The sequence below is a fragment of the Rhinichthys klamathensis genome, unplaced genomic scaffold (genome assembly GCF_029890125.1).
Source record: "Rhinichthys klamathensis goyatoka isolate OS25496 unplaced genomic scaffold, OSU_Roscu_1.1 h1tg000103l_1, whole genome shotgun sequence".
NCBI classification, from domain to species: domain Eukaryota; kingdom Metazoa; phylum Chordata; class Actinopteri; order Cypriniformes; family Leuciscidae; genus Rhinichthys; species Rhinichthys klamathensis.
Genome location: NW_026606642.1, coordinates 462,620 through 485,361, shown reverse-complemented (window position 1 = coordinate 485,361; position 22,742 = coordinate 462,620). Strand labels below are relative to the sequence as shown.

Here is a 22,742-nt window from a genome sequence, read left to right as displayed (position 1 = left end):
AACCAGTTGATTTAAAATAATTTGTTCAAAAGATTCGCTCACAAAACGGAGATCTTGATTTGATATAGCCTACTGAATAAAGTGAAACATCATTTTTTTTAAATGACATGCTCCTTCCTTCCTACACCAAATACAAACACATTTTCTATCAAGTGCCTATGAGAGACGGTGGAGCCAGTCTGGGCATCAATGGCGGGGATAGAGTTAAAGTCCCCCAGTGGTAGAAATCAAGGTTATAATGTTGTTCATATGTCTATGTGGTGTTTTTAATATGCTTTAAGACAAACCATGTGCAAATTCAAAAGTCAGTCAAGTTTTTTCTTCTTAAAAGACAGTTTGGAAAATGCATTCATGATGTACTATTCACTCATTATATACATTTTGAACACAAAAAAGTTACAGACTGTAGCTTTAACTTTGTAAACCATAAGTTATTAAATTACCATTAAGCTCATTCTTATTTGTCTAATAATTAGCCTACTGCTGTTTTTTTTTAAATGTTTATTAAAATTTTATTTTTGATCCACTGCAAGATTTTCTTAAGTATCCAGCTAATTTTTTTTTCAAACATACTGCCTAAATTTTGCATAACAGCATCATAAAATTAGGTTTTTAAAAAACCCAAAAGATTATAATAAAAGACTTAAACCGTTGTAAGTGAATCAGATATGTTTTAATTGCACTTATCACATAAACATACACATATCTTTCTATTTCTTATCTATTTTCCATAAAATAATATAGTTTATATGTGCTTCAAAGCACGTTTTCCTTGACGGATGCAAAGTAAAAAAAGAGAAAGGTCTATATTCTACTAAGGTCGTGGTTCAGGCTTTTGCGAGGAGTTTGGCATATTTAGTACTTTAGCTATGACACTGAAATGACTTTTCTGAAAACATTTATAACAACAGACACGATGATGAACACTTCTAAATCCTGCCGGCCTTATAACCAGGAAGCGCACAGACCTGCAGATAAACATGTTTCCATCAAACGTGATAATATCATAAAATACAAACTCATAAATGACACAAATAATTAACTGTGGACAATCACAGCACAGCAAAACATTCTTCAAGAATTGAACTAAAAGAGACATGCAAAGGAGAAAACATTTAAAACAAAGAGATGATGGGAATAAGCGAATCATTACCGTTAAATCCCAGTAAAAAACTACACTTGACAGTAAAAATAAAATAAAAGATCAGCATGCCATCTCAAATGCTTCATAAAAGGTTACAATGTTAAAAGACATTTATTAAAACAAAAAAACAAAATTCCTGAGATTCAGAGTTTGATCAAGACTTCAATTCGTACTTGACAGCACCATGAAGCGAATCCCAGCGCTGATGATACGTTTCATTCAATAGTAGAGGTGTGAATAAACTCTAGCCATTTCATTCTTAACCACCATTCAGTTGGAAAACAGAATAAAACTCAAGCATTTGAGTAAGTGAACACACATCTCTAACACATACTGCTCCCTAATGTGTCAACGGTGGCTTTGGCCAGGTGGTGTTTATAGCATAGGGGGCGGAGCTTTAGATTCTACTGAGCATTTGATTGGACAAAAGATGTGAAGAGAAGCTAAAGTCTGCGATGATGTCATACAAATCCGTGATCCATTTTGGCGGAAGTGAGAGACTAAGTTTTGAATGCTTATGTAACCCAGTAGAATACAATGCGACAGTTAATGGGTTATTTCAAATTATTTGTTTTTGTCTAGGTGTTTCTTTATTTTATTGGTTGACGAGAGTCAGAACGTAGGCTCACTATTGGCCGCCGCTGGTCATGTGTGTGATGCGTGTGATGCTGGCCAATAGTTAGCCTCCGTTCTGACGTACAACCCAGAACCGCTGCGCTATTACACTACGTGAACTCACTCAGAGGAACACACAAAAGAAAATGAAGAGTTCAATAAAGTCATTAGTTTAGTTGTTGTTTTTTTGCGCACAGAAAGTATTCTTGTCGCTTGATAATCTTAAGGTTGAGCCACTGTAGTCACTTGGACTATTTTAAACATTGTCTTTACTAACTTTCGGGGCCGGCACATATTGATTTTCTTGCAGCCAATGAAGGAGTAAGACAGCTCTCAGATTTCATAAAAAATATCTTAATTTGCGTTGCGAAGATGAACGAAAGTCTTACGGTGTTTGAATAGAGTGAGTAATTACTGAGAGAATTTTCATTTTTGGGTGAACTAACCCTTTAAGGCTAACATATTCATACTGAATGCTCAAATAATAAAAGTAACATCAACAATGAAATGCTAATTTAAAAAAAAAAGATGTCTTAAGTCTACCTTTAAAAATGCTCTGAGCTTTCCTAAGATCAAGTGGCAGAGAATTCCAAAGGACAGGACCATATGAAGTAAAAACCCTGTCACCCATAGATCGTAAGCGTGTATGAGGAACAACCAACAAGTTGGATTGTGAAGATTGCAGTCTAATTGTGGTATAGGAAAAATGAACAATTCAAATCAATAATAAGGAGCCAAGCCATGCAATGCTTTATATGTCAGGAGCATAATTTAAAAATTATGATTACATTTAGCATAGGACGTAATCTTGCTATATTTCTGAGGTGAAATAAAGGATGATTTAACTGTACTCTGAACAAAAGAATCAAATGAAAGACTAGTATCAAAAATAGAGGCCAAGTGATCGCAACAAATGACCAAGTGGTGACAGATAAATATTAAAGAGCAGAGGGCCCAAGACTGAGCCCTGGGGAACACCAGTGAGAACAGAGCTAATCTCAGACCTGAAGTCGCCCATGGAAACGAACTGAGAACGGTCAATGAAATAGGATTTAAACCAATACAAAGCTGTCCCGACACCAAAATCTTGTTCATGGCGGGCGAGTAATAGACTATGATCAACAGTATCAAAAGCTGCACTTAAATCAAGAAGGATGAGAATGGAAATTACACCAGAGTCAAAAGCCATCAACAAATCATTGGTAACTTTGACCAAAGCCGTTTCAGTACCGTGGAATTTACGAAAACCTGACTGAAGAGGTACAAACAGGTTATTAATTGAAAGATGGTAACAACACGCTCAAGTATAATAATAAGTGTTATGTAGGTGTTAATAAGCGTCTCATTGGCCGCCTCAGCCTCAGTCTGATTAAGGTTCGAGTCTCTGAGAGTCTTCATCAAAAAAGCGCATCCTGATCAGGGGACGAGTCTTCAGCTCCACTTGCCTGTTATATAAAAAAACACAGATTCACAAAAGGTCAAATACATAAAACAGATTGATGTTTTGAGTTACACAAAGGCTTGGAATTGCAAAAAATAACTAAATATCTTAAAATGTTTCTCTTCACATTTAAAACAATAATTCATCTTCCATAAAGAACCTGCACATTTGAAATATTATTTAAATAAATTATTCTAAGTATATAATAATATAAAATGTAAATCACACACAAACATTTAATCAGCGCACAGATGTGAATCTGTTTTGCAGTCAGACAGATTCATGTAGTTTCTCACCTGTTTATCGCGCTTTGTCCTGTTAGCTTTTGGAGGAAAAACAACAAACTCAATTAAACACTTTATTTTAGTTAGAGTAAAAAAAAATATTTTAAAGATGTTTTTAAATCTCTTATTTCAATCTTATTAAATCATTTGTATGTTACACTCACCGTTCCTTCTTGCTTTGTGCTTGTAACAGCAAATCACAGCAACAATCAGAAGAATAACAGCAACAGCAACACCTGCATATATTCCTGACCGGAACATAGTCGGACCTGGACCTGGAAGAGCTTGTTATTTACAAAGTGACTAATAAATCAACTTCAACAGTATTTTTGTATGATATCTATTGATACATTTTTCTACTTTGGTCATCAGTTGTGTGATGTTGATTTAACTGGTGAATAGCTCCATCTTGTGTGTTTTTGAAGAACTAGCAGTTAAAACTAGCCTGACTACGTCACACTTCGTACTTCCGCTCAATTTCATTTCACTTCTGTACTCAGTCTGAGATAGCGGCCTATCTATCCGTTTTCCACCGGCCTGAAAACAGCCTGGCCAATCAACGAACAGAGGGCGGGCTGAAAGCCGTGACGTAGTCGCTAAGCGCCGAGTTTAAGATTAGGTCAGGGAAATCGAAAACGACCGCGGATATGGAGACGCGGATGCAATTCGCTCTGTTGTGGAGAATATTCCCGGCATTAGCAAACTGAAGCCCGAACAAGAAGAGTGTGTATTAAACATTTTGAATGGAGGTGATGTTGTGGCCCTACTCCCTTTGGGAAAAGTTTAATTTATCAACTATTACCGATCGTCAGCGAGAAACTGGGGAGCCTTTAGACAGGTCAGTGTCTCCTTTCTTTTCCAGGTCTTAAATACCGTAAAACTTCAAATAATAGCCCAGGCTTTTATTTGCCCAAATCGTCGAACTGCACCGGCTTGTATTTGAGACAGGCGTCTATATGAGACAGGCCTTTATAATTTAGTGTTGAGATGTTGTTCATTGAGATGTTGTTCCTAGAGTCTCTAATCTCTAAAAATCTCCAAATGCTCCACGTGAAACCGCGGTCTTCCGACCTTTTACTAACTTGTCGATTGATTTTGATTAATATGCGCGAGGGAGAGAGAGCAAGACAGCGCTCGTGTTGTTTGAAGACGTGAGAGTGCGTGCGTGCGCTCTCTCTCTCTCTCTCTCTCTCTCTCTCTCTCTCTCTCTCTCTCTCTCTCTCTCTCTCTCTCTCTCTCTCTCTCTCTCTCTCTCTCTCTCTCCCTCACCGACCGATCAAAAAAGTCGTTTACAGCCATGTTCACTCCGGTATTTCGCTGCATCATCAAGTGTTTACAGCAGGTTTACAGTGGAACTTCGATCATAGATTTGAGTTCGATGCATGATGTCTGTGGTTCGATGCGGCTGTGTCTGCGCATAACATACGTCATAAATAAACTTATCTGATTGGCTTATGGGTAACCAATGATTTTAAACTTCAGACAAGCGCCCCCTAGCGAGAGAGAAAACACTTCTCTATTATGCTATTCCAGACTCTGTCTACGAAGCAAAGTGAAGTAGCAGAGTCTGGTATTACCAGGCTAAGTTAAAACAGCATCAAGCACTGGAAACTGCAACACCAGCACAGAAACACTGACTATTCATACATTCATTTTTCATCTTAATTACATTAGAAATGTGAACATAACTTGTTTGTTGATACAATTGTGTGTTATTTGATGTGCATGTGAAGAACACTTTGTCAAACAGACCTCAATGAAAACATTTACTGGGTTGATATAACATTTTATGAACATATTTTGTGTTAACTTCAAATCTACTGCACTTTGGATTCTTGGTGAATTAAAAAATAAATTGATGTATTTAAATTGATGATAATAAAAGGTGATAAAGAGATGATATTGACCAGAACAAAACAGTTTAAACTACCACTAGTAGAAAAACTAGTTTGTTTTTAAATCATAATTTGAAGTTACCGCAATAAATTACACTCTAAGAGTAAATGTGATTTTAAAGAAATTATCTACACTACCAATCAATAGTTTTGGTAAGATTTTTAATATTTTTGAAATGAGTCTCTTCTGCGCAAAGGCTACATTTATTTGGTTAAAAAAATTAAAACACTGTTTAAAACAATTTAAAATAATGGTTTTCTATTTTAATATCTTTCAAAATGTCATTTACAAAATAAAAATAACAGCTGTTTTACATTGTAATAATATTTCACAATTTTTTTTATTTATTTTTTTAATAAATGCAGCCTCTGGTCAGCGGAAGAGATTACTTTTAAAAACATGAACAATCTTACTGATCCAAAACTTAGGACTGGTAGTGTAGATGTTGTGTGTGAATTAATATACCGGTAAAGATAAAAAACACGCCTGAATGTCACTGCAAAATTATTTCACTAAACACATTAATGATGTGTTTTAAATGGACAAGACTTGCTTTTACCATAATGACTCACCATAAACAGAAACACAGAAGAACTTTTCACTTTCACTGCTGTTGCTGATGTTAATGATCTGTAGTGTATAATCTCCAGAGTCTGTGTTTCTGATGTCCATGATGGTCAGAGATCCAGTGTGATGATCCAGCTTCAGTCTGTCTCTGAATCTCATTACCTTCATCACACACTGAACATCTGTACAGTAATAGGCCTAACTGAGATCTCTATTGAATAGAGCGATGAGAATACCATCATAATCCCATTCAATCAGGTCTTGTTGGTTTGTTTGAACACCAGAGTTTAGAGTGACTGAATCTCCCTCCTTCACTCACACTTGTTCTGTATAAGCAAACACACCTGATAAAGAAACAATTAACATTAGCCAAATAAATGCATAATAGTTGTTGTGAATTCTTTGCACTTTATGTCTAAGTATTATTTACTGCTGTATTCTATATCCTTGAATCCTTGAAGGGGGTATTATGTAGAATACTTAATACATGTGGAAAGTACGTAGTACGCAATTTTTTTGGATGCTGTTTTGGCGTAAGTGACGCGTTCTCAGTTACGCATACGGAGCAGTCAGAATATGACGCAATTATCCACCCGTGCAGTATCTCTGAGTGCAGGACAAAAGTTATTGACGAAGTGAGTTTATTTCCTGACCTTTATATTCGTAATACTGTATGTTTATACTGCTGAGATTATCTCTGACATTAAAGCCCCGTTCACACTACACGCGACTTTGTCGCTGCAAGTAGCCAGTCGCTGGCGATGAGGTCGCTAGTGGGCGTTCCCACTACTGGTTGACTAGTATGACATCCAAAAGACAGCGAATCAGCTTTTTTGCCGCTAAAAAACACAATTTTTGGAGGGAAAATACTAAATATAAATACTCCGTACATAAAAACGTCTGTAGTGAAGCATGAAGATGAACGAGACACAGAAGTCGAATTTTCTCGTTGCGGCCGTTTATCTACGGCATAAGCGCAAACGCCGGTCTATCTGGGTTCACGAGACCATTCGGGCTCGGAGACAGCACGGCGAGTACCACCGGCTGGTGCAGGAACTGCGGCTGGATGAAGTCCGGTTCCAGCAGTACTTCAGGCTGGACAGGACCCAGTTTGATGTGCTGCTGCGGAGGGTGGGTCCCCTGATCCCCCGTGCGCTCCACTCCTATTGGTTGTCGCTCGCGAAAATCGCTCTTCATTTGCATAAAGTAAAAGATTTCTCAACTTTGTCGCGTCGCCAGACACGCCCCATCTAGTCGCCAACGGTCGATGTCGCGCTCACCATTGAAATGAATGGTGTCGCGTGTAGTGTGCGCGGGTGTTTCGCGATCTATATGTTAATTAGTTGTCATGTGAAACGCACGTGAAAGTGCCGCCAGCATCGTGGCTTATCTTACTAATATCGGCCATACTTCGTTTAACTATGTAGCTATGTATCTGTATAAGATATTCTATATTTATTATACTTTAATAACATAACGAGGACGTTGTATAATGTAGGCTACCTTTAGTTGTTTGCTCTGTTATATTCTGTTTGCTTGTTTCTTATTCTGCTAAACACACTTTGAGAGAGCTGTTGAAATTGTTTAATTGGTAATGTACTGTTTATCACAACAGTATGTGTGCATGTATGTTTAACATTTAGTTATTTACTTCTGTTTATTTGTTTATTGCAGAAACTACCTCCAATGCATAGTTCATATGTTTATATGGTAAAACCCTGCACATAAATAAAAGGTGGAAAAGATATGATGACTCATACTCCCTGATCAGAGTACTGAAGTGGTTACGAACATTAAAGAACCGGCATACAGTGGGGCAATCCCCAACAATAGTGCTTTGAAAATGCTTTCCTACATACCATAAAGATTGTGAGTAGAGAGATATGTCTGGATTCAACGTGAACATTCACTTAATGAACATCAACCATGAATATTTTGATACTCCAGGAAATTGTGCCATTTCCCAAAACATTAAGATACAATGGAAGAAAAAAAATTGTATCATTATTATTTTACCGTTTCAATCTTAGCCTACACTTAAATAACATGTTTTCATTTACACTTTTTGTTAAGAAGGATTCAGCCAATCAGCGCTGTTTACTGAATGACGTTAGTCAGTGCCTCGCAGTCAGCAAAAAACGAACTAAAAATGCTCATGTCATGCAGAATTGTATCTCCTTTTCCTTTGGTAGTACACTTATGTGAGCGAGTTAATGACCAGAATGTAAGTTGTTTATTTCCTATTATCCTGTGACCTTTCTGTTCTTTGAAAGTAGATTTGTGTTCTTTATTGATGTACAACAACTTCATATGGTTTCCATCGCGGCAATCCGCGTTAGCGCCAAAGTTCACAATTTACGACATGTAGAACTAATGCCTGAGTAGCCTACCATTATAGTGTGATATCTCTGGATGGCGATTTATATTGTTATTCACCTATATTGGTATATAAATTGCATTATGTGAAGTTTCTTTATCCGCCATCACTGCCTATAAGAGCACATTAAAATGGCGTCTTTTTTATATCTAATGCCATGTCTGAGCATACTGTCTATGAGCTCTCAATGCCATCTTGTGGACAAACTAAGTACTGCAACAACTTTAATAATGTAACCTGGATTATTGCCTATGCTAATGTTACTGATTTATTTGTAACCTGATATTTTATTGTTATTAATTGATATTTCAGACCACTCACTGTTATCATAACTGAATCATCAGTAAACTTCAAGTTCTGGTTCAACTGAGTCTTATGTGTTCTTACCGACGCACCAGTGCGGATACAAATCCACCTGTTCCAGCACAGAATACAGTCCTTACATAAATCTCAAACACTTTTATTCACCCACAGTGACTCCAACCCGATCTCACGACCAATTCGTACGAATTTGTAGGATTTTTGCTAAATCGTACATTTTACGAATTTCAAATTCGTATGAATTCATACGAATGACCTACCCCTGACCCCGCCCCTAAACCTACCCATCACGTGGGTTTAGACAAATCATACGAATCCGTACGAGCCAGGTCGTATGAATTGTTACGAATTAGCCACCTTTTAATCATTCGTACAAATTTGTACGAATTGGTCGTGAGATAGCGTTGGTGACTTACACTAGTAACATTACTGATTACATTAAGTATTAAAGCTATAAATTACACTGTAAGAATAAATGTGTTTTTGAGGAAATGATAGATATGCTGTGTGTGAATTAATAAACAGGTAAAGAAAATGAAAAAAAAAAACACACCTGAATGTGACTGCAAAAATATCACTAAACATTAATGATGTGATTTAAATGTACAAGACTTGCTTTTAAACATGACGACTTACCATTAACAGAAACACTCAAGATCTTTAAACTTAATCTTCTGCTGTCGCTGAAGATCAGTAGTGTATACATTCCAGAGTCTGTGTTTGTGATGTTTGTGATGGTCAGAGATCCAGTCTGATGGTCCAGCTTCAGTCTGCCTCTGAATCTCTCAGTATCTTCATCACACTGAATATCTGTACAGTTATAACTGAGATCTCTATTGATCTGAGTGATATGAATGCCATTATAATACCATTTAATCAGGTATTGTTGGTTTGTTTGAACACCAGTGTTTAGAGTGACTGAATCTCCCTCCATCACTGACACTTCCACTCTATCAACACCAAACACATCTGAAGAAAAATGTAAATAAAAATAAAAATTCTACACATCATAAAGATTGTGAGTAGATGTCTGTATTTATAATTCACGAGTCTCATGGAGGATCTTGAACAACTTATGTTCAACTTATGTTATCTTACAACACATGAATATTATGAGTATTATCCATAATAATATGTAAGACAATTTTGCCCTTTCCCAAAACATTAAGTTACAATGGAACGTTTATTATTTTAATCATATTTTTTACTGTTTCAATCTTGCACTTAAATCAAATTACATGTTTTCTTTTACACTTTTATTCATCCAAAGCTTCTTACACTACATTCAATGCACATTTGATCAGTTTATGCACAGGTATCAACATTTACTCACGATATGAAGCCATGTTACTTTCAGAGGTTTTTATACCATGTCACTACAACTGCACATTGACAGGGACATATTTAATATCTTGGCCATATGTTTTGAATGATGCTGGGCTGGGCCGTGAATTTCGTTCATCGTTCATTTTTATAGTTGACCAGAAAACAGATCATGTCTTACATTGATGGAGCAAAAGACAAACAATACACGAATATCCGTCGAAAATAAAGTTAATTGAGAATATTATTAAACTTTGTTTAATAATATTTGTCTTTCGGGAAAAGAGATAGTTTATACAATAGAGATAGTGTATAAAAAAATTCTTACCATGCAGACGTAAGCACGTCAACAATAAGAAAAGATATTAGAGACTTCATTTTCAATTTTTGCTCAAAGATGAACGCAGATTCGGTGGAGTAAAAGTGATCTGTTGTTACTCTGCATTAGTGGTGATGACATTATGTCACAAGTTAAAATGAAAGTAATCATTTGGGAGACTCCTTACACGCTGTACTGCGATGACATAGAGACGTTTTGTGACTTTAAATACAAACCAAAAGTATTTTCCTGGCTCTGTTTGTGCAGTGCTGTTTAAAAATGTAATGGTGTTGAATTTATTTTGTACATTGTATTGCGTATTCGCAACTCACAGTGTGAATTTCAGTGTTGTGAATGATCTGTTTGACTAGTGTTTATTTATTTTTTATTAATTGAAAACATTGGTGTTGTTTTGGGAACAAAATAAATTATGTTTCCTTTAGTAAATGTATAGTATAACTTGTTTCATTAATTTGTTTTATAATTAATATTGACTAATAAAGTCAACAAGACAGCATAACTGAATTTACACACGTTAAGCAGTTTAAAAGCTTGATGCTCTCTGGGGACAGTCCGGTCCGGGCGACGCACGCGTCGGGGGCGGGGGGGCCCGTCCCTCCCGGAGGAGGGAAGGCGCGGCGGACACTGCCCGCGGCCCCGGGGAGAGCGGCAAAGTCGGAGCAGGAGGGCGCTGTAAAGCAAAGGGCCTGAGGGATCCGAGCCACCTTCGCCCCCTGACCCTTCCTGGACAAACCGGAGCCGGTCGCGGCGCACCGCCGTGGAGGAAGTGCGCCCGACGGAGGCCGAGCTCGCAGCCGACGGACGGTCCCCTGTCGAGGGATCCGATCGTGCCAGCCGGGCCGACCCGCCCGCCGGTTTGAACCCTTCGGGCGGCCCGTGCGGACCCCACCAGTTTACCTCTTAACGGTTTCATGCCCTGTTGAACTCTCTCTTCAAAGTTCTTTTCAACTTTCCCTCACGGTACTTGTCCGCTATCGGTCTCGTGACGTTATTTAGCCTGGGATGGAGTTTACCACCCACTTTGGGCTGCATTCCCAAGCAACCCGACTCTGAGAAGAACCGTACCCCGGCGGGGTGGGGGCCTTTACCGGCCTCACACCGTCCACGGGCTAAGCCTCCATCAGAAGGACTTAGACCCCCGGCGTGCGCCGGGAGAGCGGTCTTCCGTACGCCACAATTCCCTCCCCCTGGCTGAGGGGACGGGGATTAGGCGCTGGGCTCTTCCCTCTTCGCTCGCCGCTACTGAGGGAATCCTTGTTAGTTTCTTTTCCTCCGCTTAGTAATATGCTTAAATTCAGCGGGTCGTCTCGCCTGATCTGAGGTCGAAGCTGGGGTTTGGAAGTGTCCGCCCACAGAACCCCGGTGAGGGGGTTGAGCGGGGCTGGCCGGCGACCTAGGGGCGTCCCACCGCGAACCACGTCCGTCGACCGAGGCGGGTGAGCCTCGCGCGGACAGCAGTGGTTTTGAAGCTCCGGCAGCTGCGGAAGGAGGACACCCAGGACCTCGGGGCGACGGGGCGACTCACGAGCCGAGTGATCCACCGCTAACAGTTGTACACTTGAGTGTTTTTGTTTCGAGGCTGACCAACACAAACCAAGGCATGGGAAGGAAAAAAAAAGGATTGGTGGCGAGACCCGGACGGGCGACCACTCCCCCCGGAGGGAGGAGGAGGTCTTTAAACCCACGGTCCCCTTCCGTCCCCTTCCCCCTACGGGTACCTGTCAGGGCATTTGATTTTTGTCCTGGGTAGAGGCTGGCACCTCCCTAGGCCCGGAGACCTGTAATGATCCTTCCGCAGGTTCAGCTACGGAAACCTTGTTACGACTTTTACTATCTCTAGCTGGTCAAGTTTGATCGTCTTCTCGACGCTCCTCCAGGACCCAATGAGGAGCCCCGGCGGGGCCGATCCAAGGACCTCAATAAACCACCTAATCGGTAGTAGCAACGGGTGGTGTGTACAAAGGGCAGGGACTTTATCAACGCGAGCTTATGACCCGTGCTTACTGGTAATTCCTCTTTGATGGGAAACAGTTTCAATCCCCAGTCCTGATCACGAGCGGGGTTCAGCGTGTTACCCACACCTCAACTAACCTTTCAGAAATGTTGTCTACATGTTGTCACTTCTTTTTCAGTCTCTTCATCTTTGTCTGACTCCGGTTTGAACATAAAAGGCTAAAAGTTTTAGAAATTTTCAGTGCATTACTGTGTGAGGTAAAAGAACACAAGCTCTTGAAGCTCCGCCCCGTGCTGGGAGCAGCAGCTCATTTGCATTTAAAGGGACAGACACAAAAACAGTGCGTTTTTGCTCACCCTCAAAAAGTGACAACTTTAACATGCTATATAAAAATATCTGTGGGGTATTTTGAGCTAAAACTTCACATACACACTCTGGGGACATCAGAGACTTATTTTACATCTTGTGAAAAGGGCATTATACCACCCCTTTAAAAAGAATAGGACTCTTAGATAACATGACACGTAAATACTCCAGCGGCAGTACCCGGTTGACCTATCAGGTGGCTGTATTGCACCTGCGGACACCTATCAAAGAAGACGACGCAACGCTCGGCTCGCCCTCGCCCGCGCAGCTAGAGTGAAACACTCTGTCCACACCCGAAAAAAGTAAGCTCGCCAGTATGTAGTTCTTCGGCTTCAAAGAAAACAGCACATTAAAGGGGGTCGCACACCGGATGAGACGAACAGCGCCACGTTTTTAAGGCCATGTCCACACTAATAAGTTTTCTTTCACTAAAACGTATATTTTTCTCTCCGTTTTGGCCTTCCGTCCACACTGAGCCGGCGTTTCTATTAACGAAAATTAAGATTTTTTGAAAACGCACTCCAAAGTGGATACATTTGAAAACGCCGTTTTCGCATTGTAGTGTGGACTGTGAAACCGGTGGTATTCACAGAACGATGACGTAAATTTAGTCATGTGACGCATATTGTACCAATAGATGCTCATGTTTATACCAGTATTATGCCTGTTATGTGCTAGACAAAGATAGAACTTTTTAGAGCGCATGTGTCGACCGGTGTCGGCGCTCATTCTCACTATCAACGGAGCATATACTTTGAAATGCTACGTGTTAGACTGTATGCAACGAGAAACAAAACAGAGTATCCAGAACGCAACAGAAAAGCAAGCACTTTATGCAGGATTTGGCATGACAGAAAGAGCACTCCATTTATAATCACCTAAAAGCTGTCCCTCATCTTCAGGGGCGCCGCTAAAAATTTTGGGCCCTATGAAAGAATATGAGGTTGGGCCCCCCCACCGCACCCATCCATTAATAAAATCAATCTCTGGGGGCCCCAAAAGAATGTGGGCCCTTAGAATCGTCCTAACTCCCCCCCCCCCCCCCCCCCTTAGCGGCGCCCCTGCTCATCTTAGTTCATCACGATCTCACAAAGTTTCATTATAATAAATGAAGCCGGCTGCTCAATGAATATCATATCATAATTGTTATAGTGAGAGGATTTGCGAGCGTGCAGAACTCAGAGTCCACTCACCGCTCAAAATGCCAGAGTTTTTTTTTAGTGCCAACTTTCTGATTGGCCATTGCGTTCAAGAAATCAACAGATATGTTTGTGATTGGCTACAGTGCTCAGCTCTGCAAAAACACATTGTAAATAGAAACCTTTGATGTTCTACAGAGCGCAAATACAGAAAGGCACTAAATTGTTTGCGTATTATTACGGAGAAAAGTAGTTCTACACCCAGTGGCGATTCTGGCATTTTTGGTGCCTTAGGCATTTTTATTTTAATGACAAATGTCGAGAGCGCATCCATGTAATATGGGAAAGTGCAGAACTCTCCACTCACAGGGGAATTCCTTTCACTCTTGCATGAAGAGAAGAAAGGTGATCGTGTCTAAAAGCTGTGTGTGTGTCATACACAGGCGGCGCCCCATGACACACATTGGCCCACTATATTGTGCCTATGCCAGGTCCCGCCCAGCAGTTTTGAGCAGCTTTTCCCTCGAAAAGCAAACAGCTGCAGCTACAGATTGTTTATGTAAGAACATTCCATTTTTTCATTTTCTGTGAGTGTAACTGCTTTTCATTTCTCTCTCTGTAAACTTCTGTGATTCAGAGTTTCCTTATGAAAGCCTCTGATAAAGTATAGTTGGCGCTTATTCACTGTAGTTACATTATTATGTATTCAATTCAACAATAACCAACTTATTATCTTGATAAATCCATAGAACAAATGCTTTGTGATATTTAGGAATATTGAAACACTCAATTCAGCATTTAACATGCAATTTGCAACTTAAATCTTAAGAGAAACAATTTAGTGTAAATTAGTGTGCCATAGCAACAACATTTCATTAAATAGGAAATAAACTAATGTTTCATTAAAAAATTCACTTAAAAATTAACTGATCATGTTCTATATGTGTTTGTTTATGTGCATTGGTGTCTTTTGTGTGCATGTATGTGTGTATGTTTGTCAAATACTTTGTTAAAGATAAGAAAATCGTGTCTTGCTCAGGAGTGAAAACATGGAATAGGACCTCTCCATATCCTCCTGGTGTGTGATGATTGCTTCTTCATACAACAAATCCTCACTGACAGTGTCAGGATGAATCAAGATCGGTGTATCCTGTACCACGGGCAGTTCTGTTCTTGTGTGTATACAGCCCTCTCTGTTGTGATGCTTGGTGCGTATACATCATCAAGGATTGTGTTCTTGTTAACAGGACATCCCAAGTTAACATCCCTGAGCCCCTGAATCCAGCCTGGGTGTTTTCAACTGTCTCAGTCTCTGCCAGGCCTGGTGAAACAGAGAGAAGAACTGTGTTTTGGGGAGATTCTGTCCTGCTATCCTCCTTATCCACAGCCTCATACCAATTGACCTATAAGTAAGCCCCTCCCCTTGAACGTGTGATATAGTGAATTTTATTTTTATTAATTTCTTCAAATGCATTATAGAATTGTTCAAAGTTATTTTCTTGATATTCCTAATATAGTTTAAATGCTTATTTGTGCTTTAGGTAAACAGTAAGAGCAATATGTGCATTAATTAATTTAATTATTTTCAGTTGACATACCAGCGTGATGACGTCATTGCACACTTCGGTATGTGGCGCGCGCCCGTGATAGGCTCTATTCAGAATCAACACACTGTTAAAGAAGCAATCACTGCAGCGCTCTTTATTTTATTCTTCTTTAATCTTCTTGTACTTCTTCTTCAGGTAACCTAAAACACTGGTGGAGTTTGGTCTGGTTTAAATCGGGCTTGGGCTCATAATTACAGTTAAGGTGTCGGGCCGGGCCAGGCTCGGACAGAACGTGCACAGGCTCGGGTAGGGTCGGGCTTGATTCTTTGGGCCCAAACTCCGCTGCATTGTCAACTTCAATTTCATACTGTCATTTAGTGGGTCCAGGTAAATATTTTGTCTGAAAATGTGTTTTCTCTTTGTAAAGAACGAGTGTCACTGTGCCAATTGTAAATGCCACACGTCTCTAGTGTGATGAGACATGCTTGAAGTTACTTATGTTTACAGCTAGTCATTACTTTGAAAGAAAAGTGATATATGCACTGATAATGTAATGTACTGAGAATCTGTTATGTCTTATTCTGAAGAAGAAGTAAGAAGATCAAAGAAGATAAAAGCCATCCGGAACTGACCTCACGGACAGCAGACTCCCTGGACAGAGCCAGAGTCCATTGTGCTACACCAGAGGCCATTGAAGTTTTTTTTTATATGTAGCACCCCTACCCTTGACCTTTAATAGGGCGGAGCACCCAGGTTCTAATATTGTCTCTCGACTTTATAATAATGTCCCTCCTATTACCCTAGTTCACTACGGTACCCAGATTAACTATATTCATATTATTTTAGTAATATGATTATATTTACTGGAATGAACCCAACCGATAAAATCCTAAATCAACACAAAAGGTACGCTTAAAGTAGTTAACAATAGGATTTATTAAAGCAGAAAGAGAAAAAAAATTAAAATAAAATAAATTAACTTTGTATTAATAAACCCTGGAATGATTTATCAAAAATCAGAAGTGTATATCACATTTGATAAATATCTCTCCAAATACCTGTTGAGTACCTCACAAATTCTCAGAAAACCAATCTCTAATGTAAATAAAATGAATTTCACCCTAAATGATATTCAATGACCCATGGAACTAACAGCAGACACAGATAACTGCAATGGAGAAAAATCAGTATCCCATAGTACACTTGGTTCGTATCAAAACCACAAACATCAGTATTAAACACCAAAATAACAGAACAACAGTCGATTTACAAGCGTGGGCCCACACACACACACACCAGCTTTAACTCAGTCACACAAATCACAAGTCTTCGGAATTAATTAAACTCAGATCACTATTTGAAAACAAACTGCAGTTAGCCGTCTGGTTTCTCACTCTCAGTCTCTATTATGAACGAAGCTTCGCGCTGCGCTGGGAAGCAGGCTCAGAGAACACTTAACTTTTATATTATACTCTTGTACAGAGTATAAAACACAGGCAAAGAAAACAAAAGTCCTCAAAACGCTAGGGATGGCTGACGCGAAACAGTCGTTCCGAAGCTTTGCGAGATCCCGAAGCGCAGATGTTTCGAAACACTGATCCGAAGCGTGATTCAAAACACCCATGTCACGTGACTATTGCTAAATGAAGCTTCTGAGTGTTTCGTCAGGTGGCGTGCTCCGGCGATTCAGCGCTTGATTGACAGGGTCGGGAACAGACCACACTATCGCACATCTGTATAAAAGTGAAGTCAACTCATCTTGACCTCGTGGGTTTTTGTGAGAGGTTTTTTTCAAAGACTGGAGAAATTATCTGTTAAAAAAAAGTAGGCTAAGTCCTTCCAAAGAAGAGAAATTAATATTTTTCATAGAATCTCTAAAAAAGTGAGACATTACTTGATTTATTTTATTAATATTCATTTTTCAGGACCAAAATAACATTCTGCACAGTGAGGAGCCTACAGGTTACAAGATTCACATATTAGTAAAATAGCTACAATAATAAAAAAAAAAACATTTTTTAATGGCTCGTTGTCAAGGTTGTTTCAGATCAACACCTGCAAGTGACCACTAGGTGTCACAGTGGAGACGGGTGTCGGATTGATTCGAAGCCTCGACACAATAATGGCACATTTGGTTCAACTGTTTCATTGCTTCACAAAGCCTCGATCTGCCCATCACTACAAAACGCTGGATGTAAGTTTAACACAGTGTTAATTTTGTCAGCAAATTTTGATTTAGTTTTAGTCTTAGTCTTTTGACTAAAATGCCATTTAGTTTTAGTCCTATTTTAGTCATCTGAATTGTTTTAGTTTTAGTCTAGTTTTAGTCGACGAAATACAATAACATTTTAGTCGACTAAATCTACAGTAGATTTAGTCGACTAAAATATAATGGGTTTAGTTCAATTGTAATGTGTTAATTTAGAATTTCCCTAAAATTTCCAAACCCATATACTCCCGGAGAAAACATCTATTAACCTATTAATATGAATGATTTTTAAGTTTGAACATGCAATACAGATACAGATTTAACTGCTGTTACTTAAAAAATATCTTAAAATTAAATAAAACCACTTTTCCTAAAGTACAACACAGTCTTCTTTACAATGAATGATATATGCATTCCTTATAACTACTTGCATATACATCATTCTTTATTCTTTCAAGCAGACATATTTATTTGTATGAATTAAATATAATTAATCCTTATTAAAGCTATTAACAAACAGTGAATGCTTTTCTCTTTTTCTTTTGTTGCTTGATCAAAATTAAGGACACGGACCGCATTAGGTTTATTGCCTCTGTCACTTTAAGACGTCGGATCATGTCCAATGACATGCGGATACAATTGCACTGATGCACATCCGATACACTCACAGCTTAAGACATAACCAGCATAGTTTACATGAATACTCTCCAAAACGGACATTTAGACATACTGTTGTGTGTATTTGTCCATTCAGACACGAAAGAGAGCTCAATTGAGTAGCCTACTCGCGCACTGTAGGTGTATTGTGCATGACTGCACGCTTCGGGTTAGGTGTGTGCGCACAGAAAACCGCACCGAATAGAGCTCTTTTTTGCATCGTCACTCTTATTCAGATCTATATGTCTGCTCTACTCATTCTCCCAGACGTTCACATTTTTTAACGTTTTATGACCGCGGGGTAGATCACGTTACAGTAGCCTACAAATGTGCGCATCTACCACACACGCAGGACATCAGTTCTGACGGATTGCTTCCCAAATCGTCACTATAACATTTTCGTCTAGTTTTTATTCTTTGACGAAAATGTCAATAGATTTTCGTCATTGTCTTTGTCATTCAAAACTAGGTTTTATTTAGTTATCGTCTCGTTTTCGTCTGTGAAAAAATGTCGTTGACGAATAATTTTCGTCGTTATTTTCGTCAACGAAATTAACACTGGTTTAACACACTGTTTAAGTCGTTATTTTACCTCATTTTTTCTCTTAAAACTCACAACTCACGGAACTCACTCTCTCTCTCACGATCTGCAAATCTCCCTCCCCCTCCAATCAGAAATCCCCCTATCTTCACAGAGGCGGGACTAATTAAAACAATAACCAATCACCAATAAATGGACAAACATGCTGGGCAAAGACACGTTTTAGCATGTACATCCCAATCTAACTTTATAGTTTCACGTAACTCTTAAAGGGGCAGTACATATACAGTCGTGCTCAGAATTAATGGCACCCCTGGTAAATATGATCAAAAATGTCTGTAAAAAATAAATCTGCGTCGTTTATCCTTTTGATCTTTCATTCAAAAAAATTGGCAAAAACCTAACCTTTCATTGAAGTACAAGAATTGAAAATGGGGGGGAAATCACATTATAAAATAAATATTTTTCTCCAAAACACGTTGGCCACAATTATTCATACCCCTAGAATTTTTTATGAATAAAATATCTATGAAGTATATTCCCATTAATATTTAACTTTTTTAGCACACCAGGGTGACTAGGAAGATGAAATTGTCCAGCTATGACTTCTTGTTTCACATGAGTTTAAATATGAGGAAACACAAAGGCCAAATTCCCTTAATCATCCATCACAATCAATAAAACCAAAGAATATAGTTCTGATGTGCAGCAAAAGATTGTTGAGCATCACAAAATAGAAAGTGACTGCAAGAAAATAGCTAAAGAATTTAAAATCCCCATTTTGACCATCATGGCAATAATTAAGAAGTTATAATCAACTAAAGATGTTACGAATCTGCCAGGAAGAGGACGTGTGTCTATATTGTCTTAATGGACGGTGAGGAGGATGGTTTGAGTGGCCAAAGACTCCTCAATCATAACAGATGGAGAATTGCAGAGATTAGTTGAGTCTTGGGGGTCAGAAAGCCTATTAAAAAAATTCAAACAACCCTACATCACCACATGTTGTTTGGGAGGTTTTCAAGAAAAATGCTCCTCACTCATCCAAAAACAAACTCCAGCATATTCAGTTGTCAGACACGACAACAGGGCACAGGGCACCCTAACGGCACAGGGTTCTGTGGTCAGATGTGAAGGGGGTGGATTGGAATCCACTGCTGCTTCAATGTATATGTAATGAGTGTTTATAATCAAGGTATTAATCAATATTTTTCCTTCTAATATCAAATGAGTTGAATGACTTCTCTGGAGATTTTACTTTGTTAATAGGTACCAGTGTGATTACTGAAATGTTCTTTTTATGTATTCTCTAATGTCTGTATTGGATATCTGAATGCAGTAACAATGCTTGCTCATTTATTCCGGCTTCCAGAAATTAAATATGGAAAGATGTTTTGTTTTGTGTTTGAGAAATGTCTTCAATATGTGTCAATGCTTCTATTTTTCTAGGGTACCCTGACGACTATAAGTCACAGGGGTCATTGAAGCCAATAGTTTAAGGGACCATTTCTTTGTTAAAGCCTTACTTTCCTGTTAGAGTAGCTATCCTTGAGAGAAAGCACGCATTATCTTGATGTTTTGAGATGAGACTCCTGTTTATAGTTAGAGCCTGGCCAAATCCAATCTTGGAAAAGCTGTGTGTCGGTGTGTGTGTTATAGTCTTCTTGGTTGCAGGTTAAGGAACCGAGTTGAGTTGTTGTTCTGGACATGTTGGCACCCAGAAACCCAAATCTGCGACCTGGAAGGTCATGACGTGCCTAACTTCAGGGTCTGAGTGTCAGCTGCATAATCGATGGAGATATGCTTCAGTCTATCTGTATATGTGTGGAAAATTACTATGTTTATCTATTTCTTAGCCAATGAGAATCTTTCAACCTGTAAGCAATGACGTAGCTTAGACCTTGGAAATGGTATAACTGCTGTGATCTGTGTGACTGTAAGCGGGGCGGCCTACGAACCCCTGTGTGAGTATTGAAGCTGACTTCTGCTGATGAAACTGCAAACTATTTTCAGTAAAACTTTTCTTACATTTTTTATAATTCTGACTCTGGGTCTTCTTTCAAATATCTGGTTCTGGGTCTTTGACTGTAATACCCCTTACAGATGAAACTAAAAAAAGAGCTTTTTGGCAGCAAACACGCTAGATGGGTTTGGTGCACACAAGGATAAAAAGTACCCCATGTGTATAATTTAATATACCGTTGGATCTTTAATGTTGTGGGCCTATTTTTCTGCTGGAGGTCCTGGACTTCTTATTCAGATACATGGCATTGTGGATTCTATCAAATATCAACAGATAAAAAATCAAAACCTGACGCCTTCTGCTAGAAATCTTATAATGGGCCGTGGTTGGATCTTCCATCAGGACAACGGTCCAAAACAAACATCAAAATCAACACAAAAATGTGTTAGGGAGCACAAAATGAAGCTTCTGCCATGACCGTCACAGTTCCCTGACCTGATGAGTTTGCTGAACTGAAGAGAAGAAGCACAAACATGGATCTGGGAATCTGAAGGATCTGGAGAGAGTCTGTATGGAGGAATGGTCTCTGATCTCTTGTCAGGTGTTCTCCAAACTCATCAGGCATTATAGGAGAAGACTCAGAGCAGTTATCTTGGCAAAAGGAGATTGCAAAAAGGTATTTAATAAAAGGGTATGAATAATTGTGGCCAACGTGTTTTGGAGAAAAACATTTATTTTATAATGTGATTTCCCCCCACTTTCAATTCTTGTACTTCAATGAAAGGTTAGGATTTTGCCAATTTTTTTAATGAAAGATCAAAAAGATAAATGATGCAGATTTATTTTTTACAGCCATTTTTGATCATATTTACCAGGGGTGCCATTAATTCTGAGCACGACTGTATATATCAAATGAACACACAGACCCTATTACGATACTATCTGAATCATAAAACGTATAAATACCTATTTAATCAGTAAATAGCTGTTATGGTACTTAATAACCCTCACTGGGTTACAAATATATGAGGCCCTCTAAGTGATGCATGGTTTGGATGAAAAGCCACAGCTCATCTACAACTGTGATGAGACTGGCTTTGGGGACAAGCCTCGGTCCAGGGAGAAGGTCCTGTGGAAACATATTTACCAGCAGTAGACGACGACCAGGGAGCACATCACAGTCCTCTGCTGTGTGAATTCCAAGTACTGCGCATAGGCTGGATGGGCCCACCAATGGCATCCAGGACAAGGGATACATGGATTTGGAGCTATCCCTTAAATGGCTCTGCCATTTTATCCAGTATGCATCTAAGAAGAGACTACTAGTATTAATCATGGACCAACACTAGACACATGTTTAAAAAAATGTTATAATGTACTTAAGGGAAAATACAATTGAAATTCTCTGCCTTCCTGCCCTCAACACACACATCCTTCAGCCCCTGGATATTGCGGTCTTCAACCCCGCTGAAGACTGCCTTCTCCACCATGGCTTCTCTCCTCAAAAGTGTTTACCCCACTGTTGTCACAGCCCAAACCATCAAGGCTGGGTTCCGTAAGGCTGGCATCTTTCCTTTGTCCAGGGGTGCTGTGGACACAACCAATGTAAGTTTAACATTAATACAATGATAATTCATCCTCTAAGCTACATGCTTTTCTTTTTAAGTTTGCTAATGAGTTTTACAAATGTTTTACTTTCTTAGGTGGGGTGACTGCTCCCATCTGCAGATCCATCCAGCACTCACGCCACTCTTACTCACACATCCAGCACTCACACCACTCCTTCAGCCACACCAACCAGCACTCACGCCACTCTTACTCACACATCCAAAATTCCCTCCACTCTTACTCACACATCCAGCACTCACGCCACTCTTTCATCCACATGGGTCCAGTGTGATCTGTGCCATTTGTGGTTTCAACTTGGAGTGCGGAGGGGTGGAAGAAGTGCCAGACACTTGACTGGCTTTGCCACAAATGTTGTCTGTCCAAATAAAAACACACATTACACACACACACAATGTAAATAGTGCACACAGAAAAGGTTTACAGTTTAAT

The 22,742-nt window shown here is 39.3% G+C and overlaps 1 protein-coding gene across 1 annotated transcript in view; it reads right to left on the bottom strand.

Annotated features, from left to right (window-relative positions):
• Positions 1-6,910: 6,910 nt before the first annotated feature.
• LOC130086990 (uncharacterized) overlaps positions 6,911-22,742 on the bottom strand; it is a 147,590-nt gene continuing 131,758 nt past the window's right edge. The window contains exons 6-7 of the mRNA XM_056253192.1: positions 9,282-9,587; positions 6,911-7,110 (exon numbers count right to left, since the gene is read on the bottom strand). Coding sequence (XP_056109167.1) covers positions 6,911-7,110; positions 9,282-9,587 — 506 coding nt within the window. The remainder of the gene's footprint in view (positions 7,111-9,281; positions 9,588-22,742) is intronic.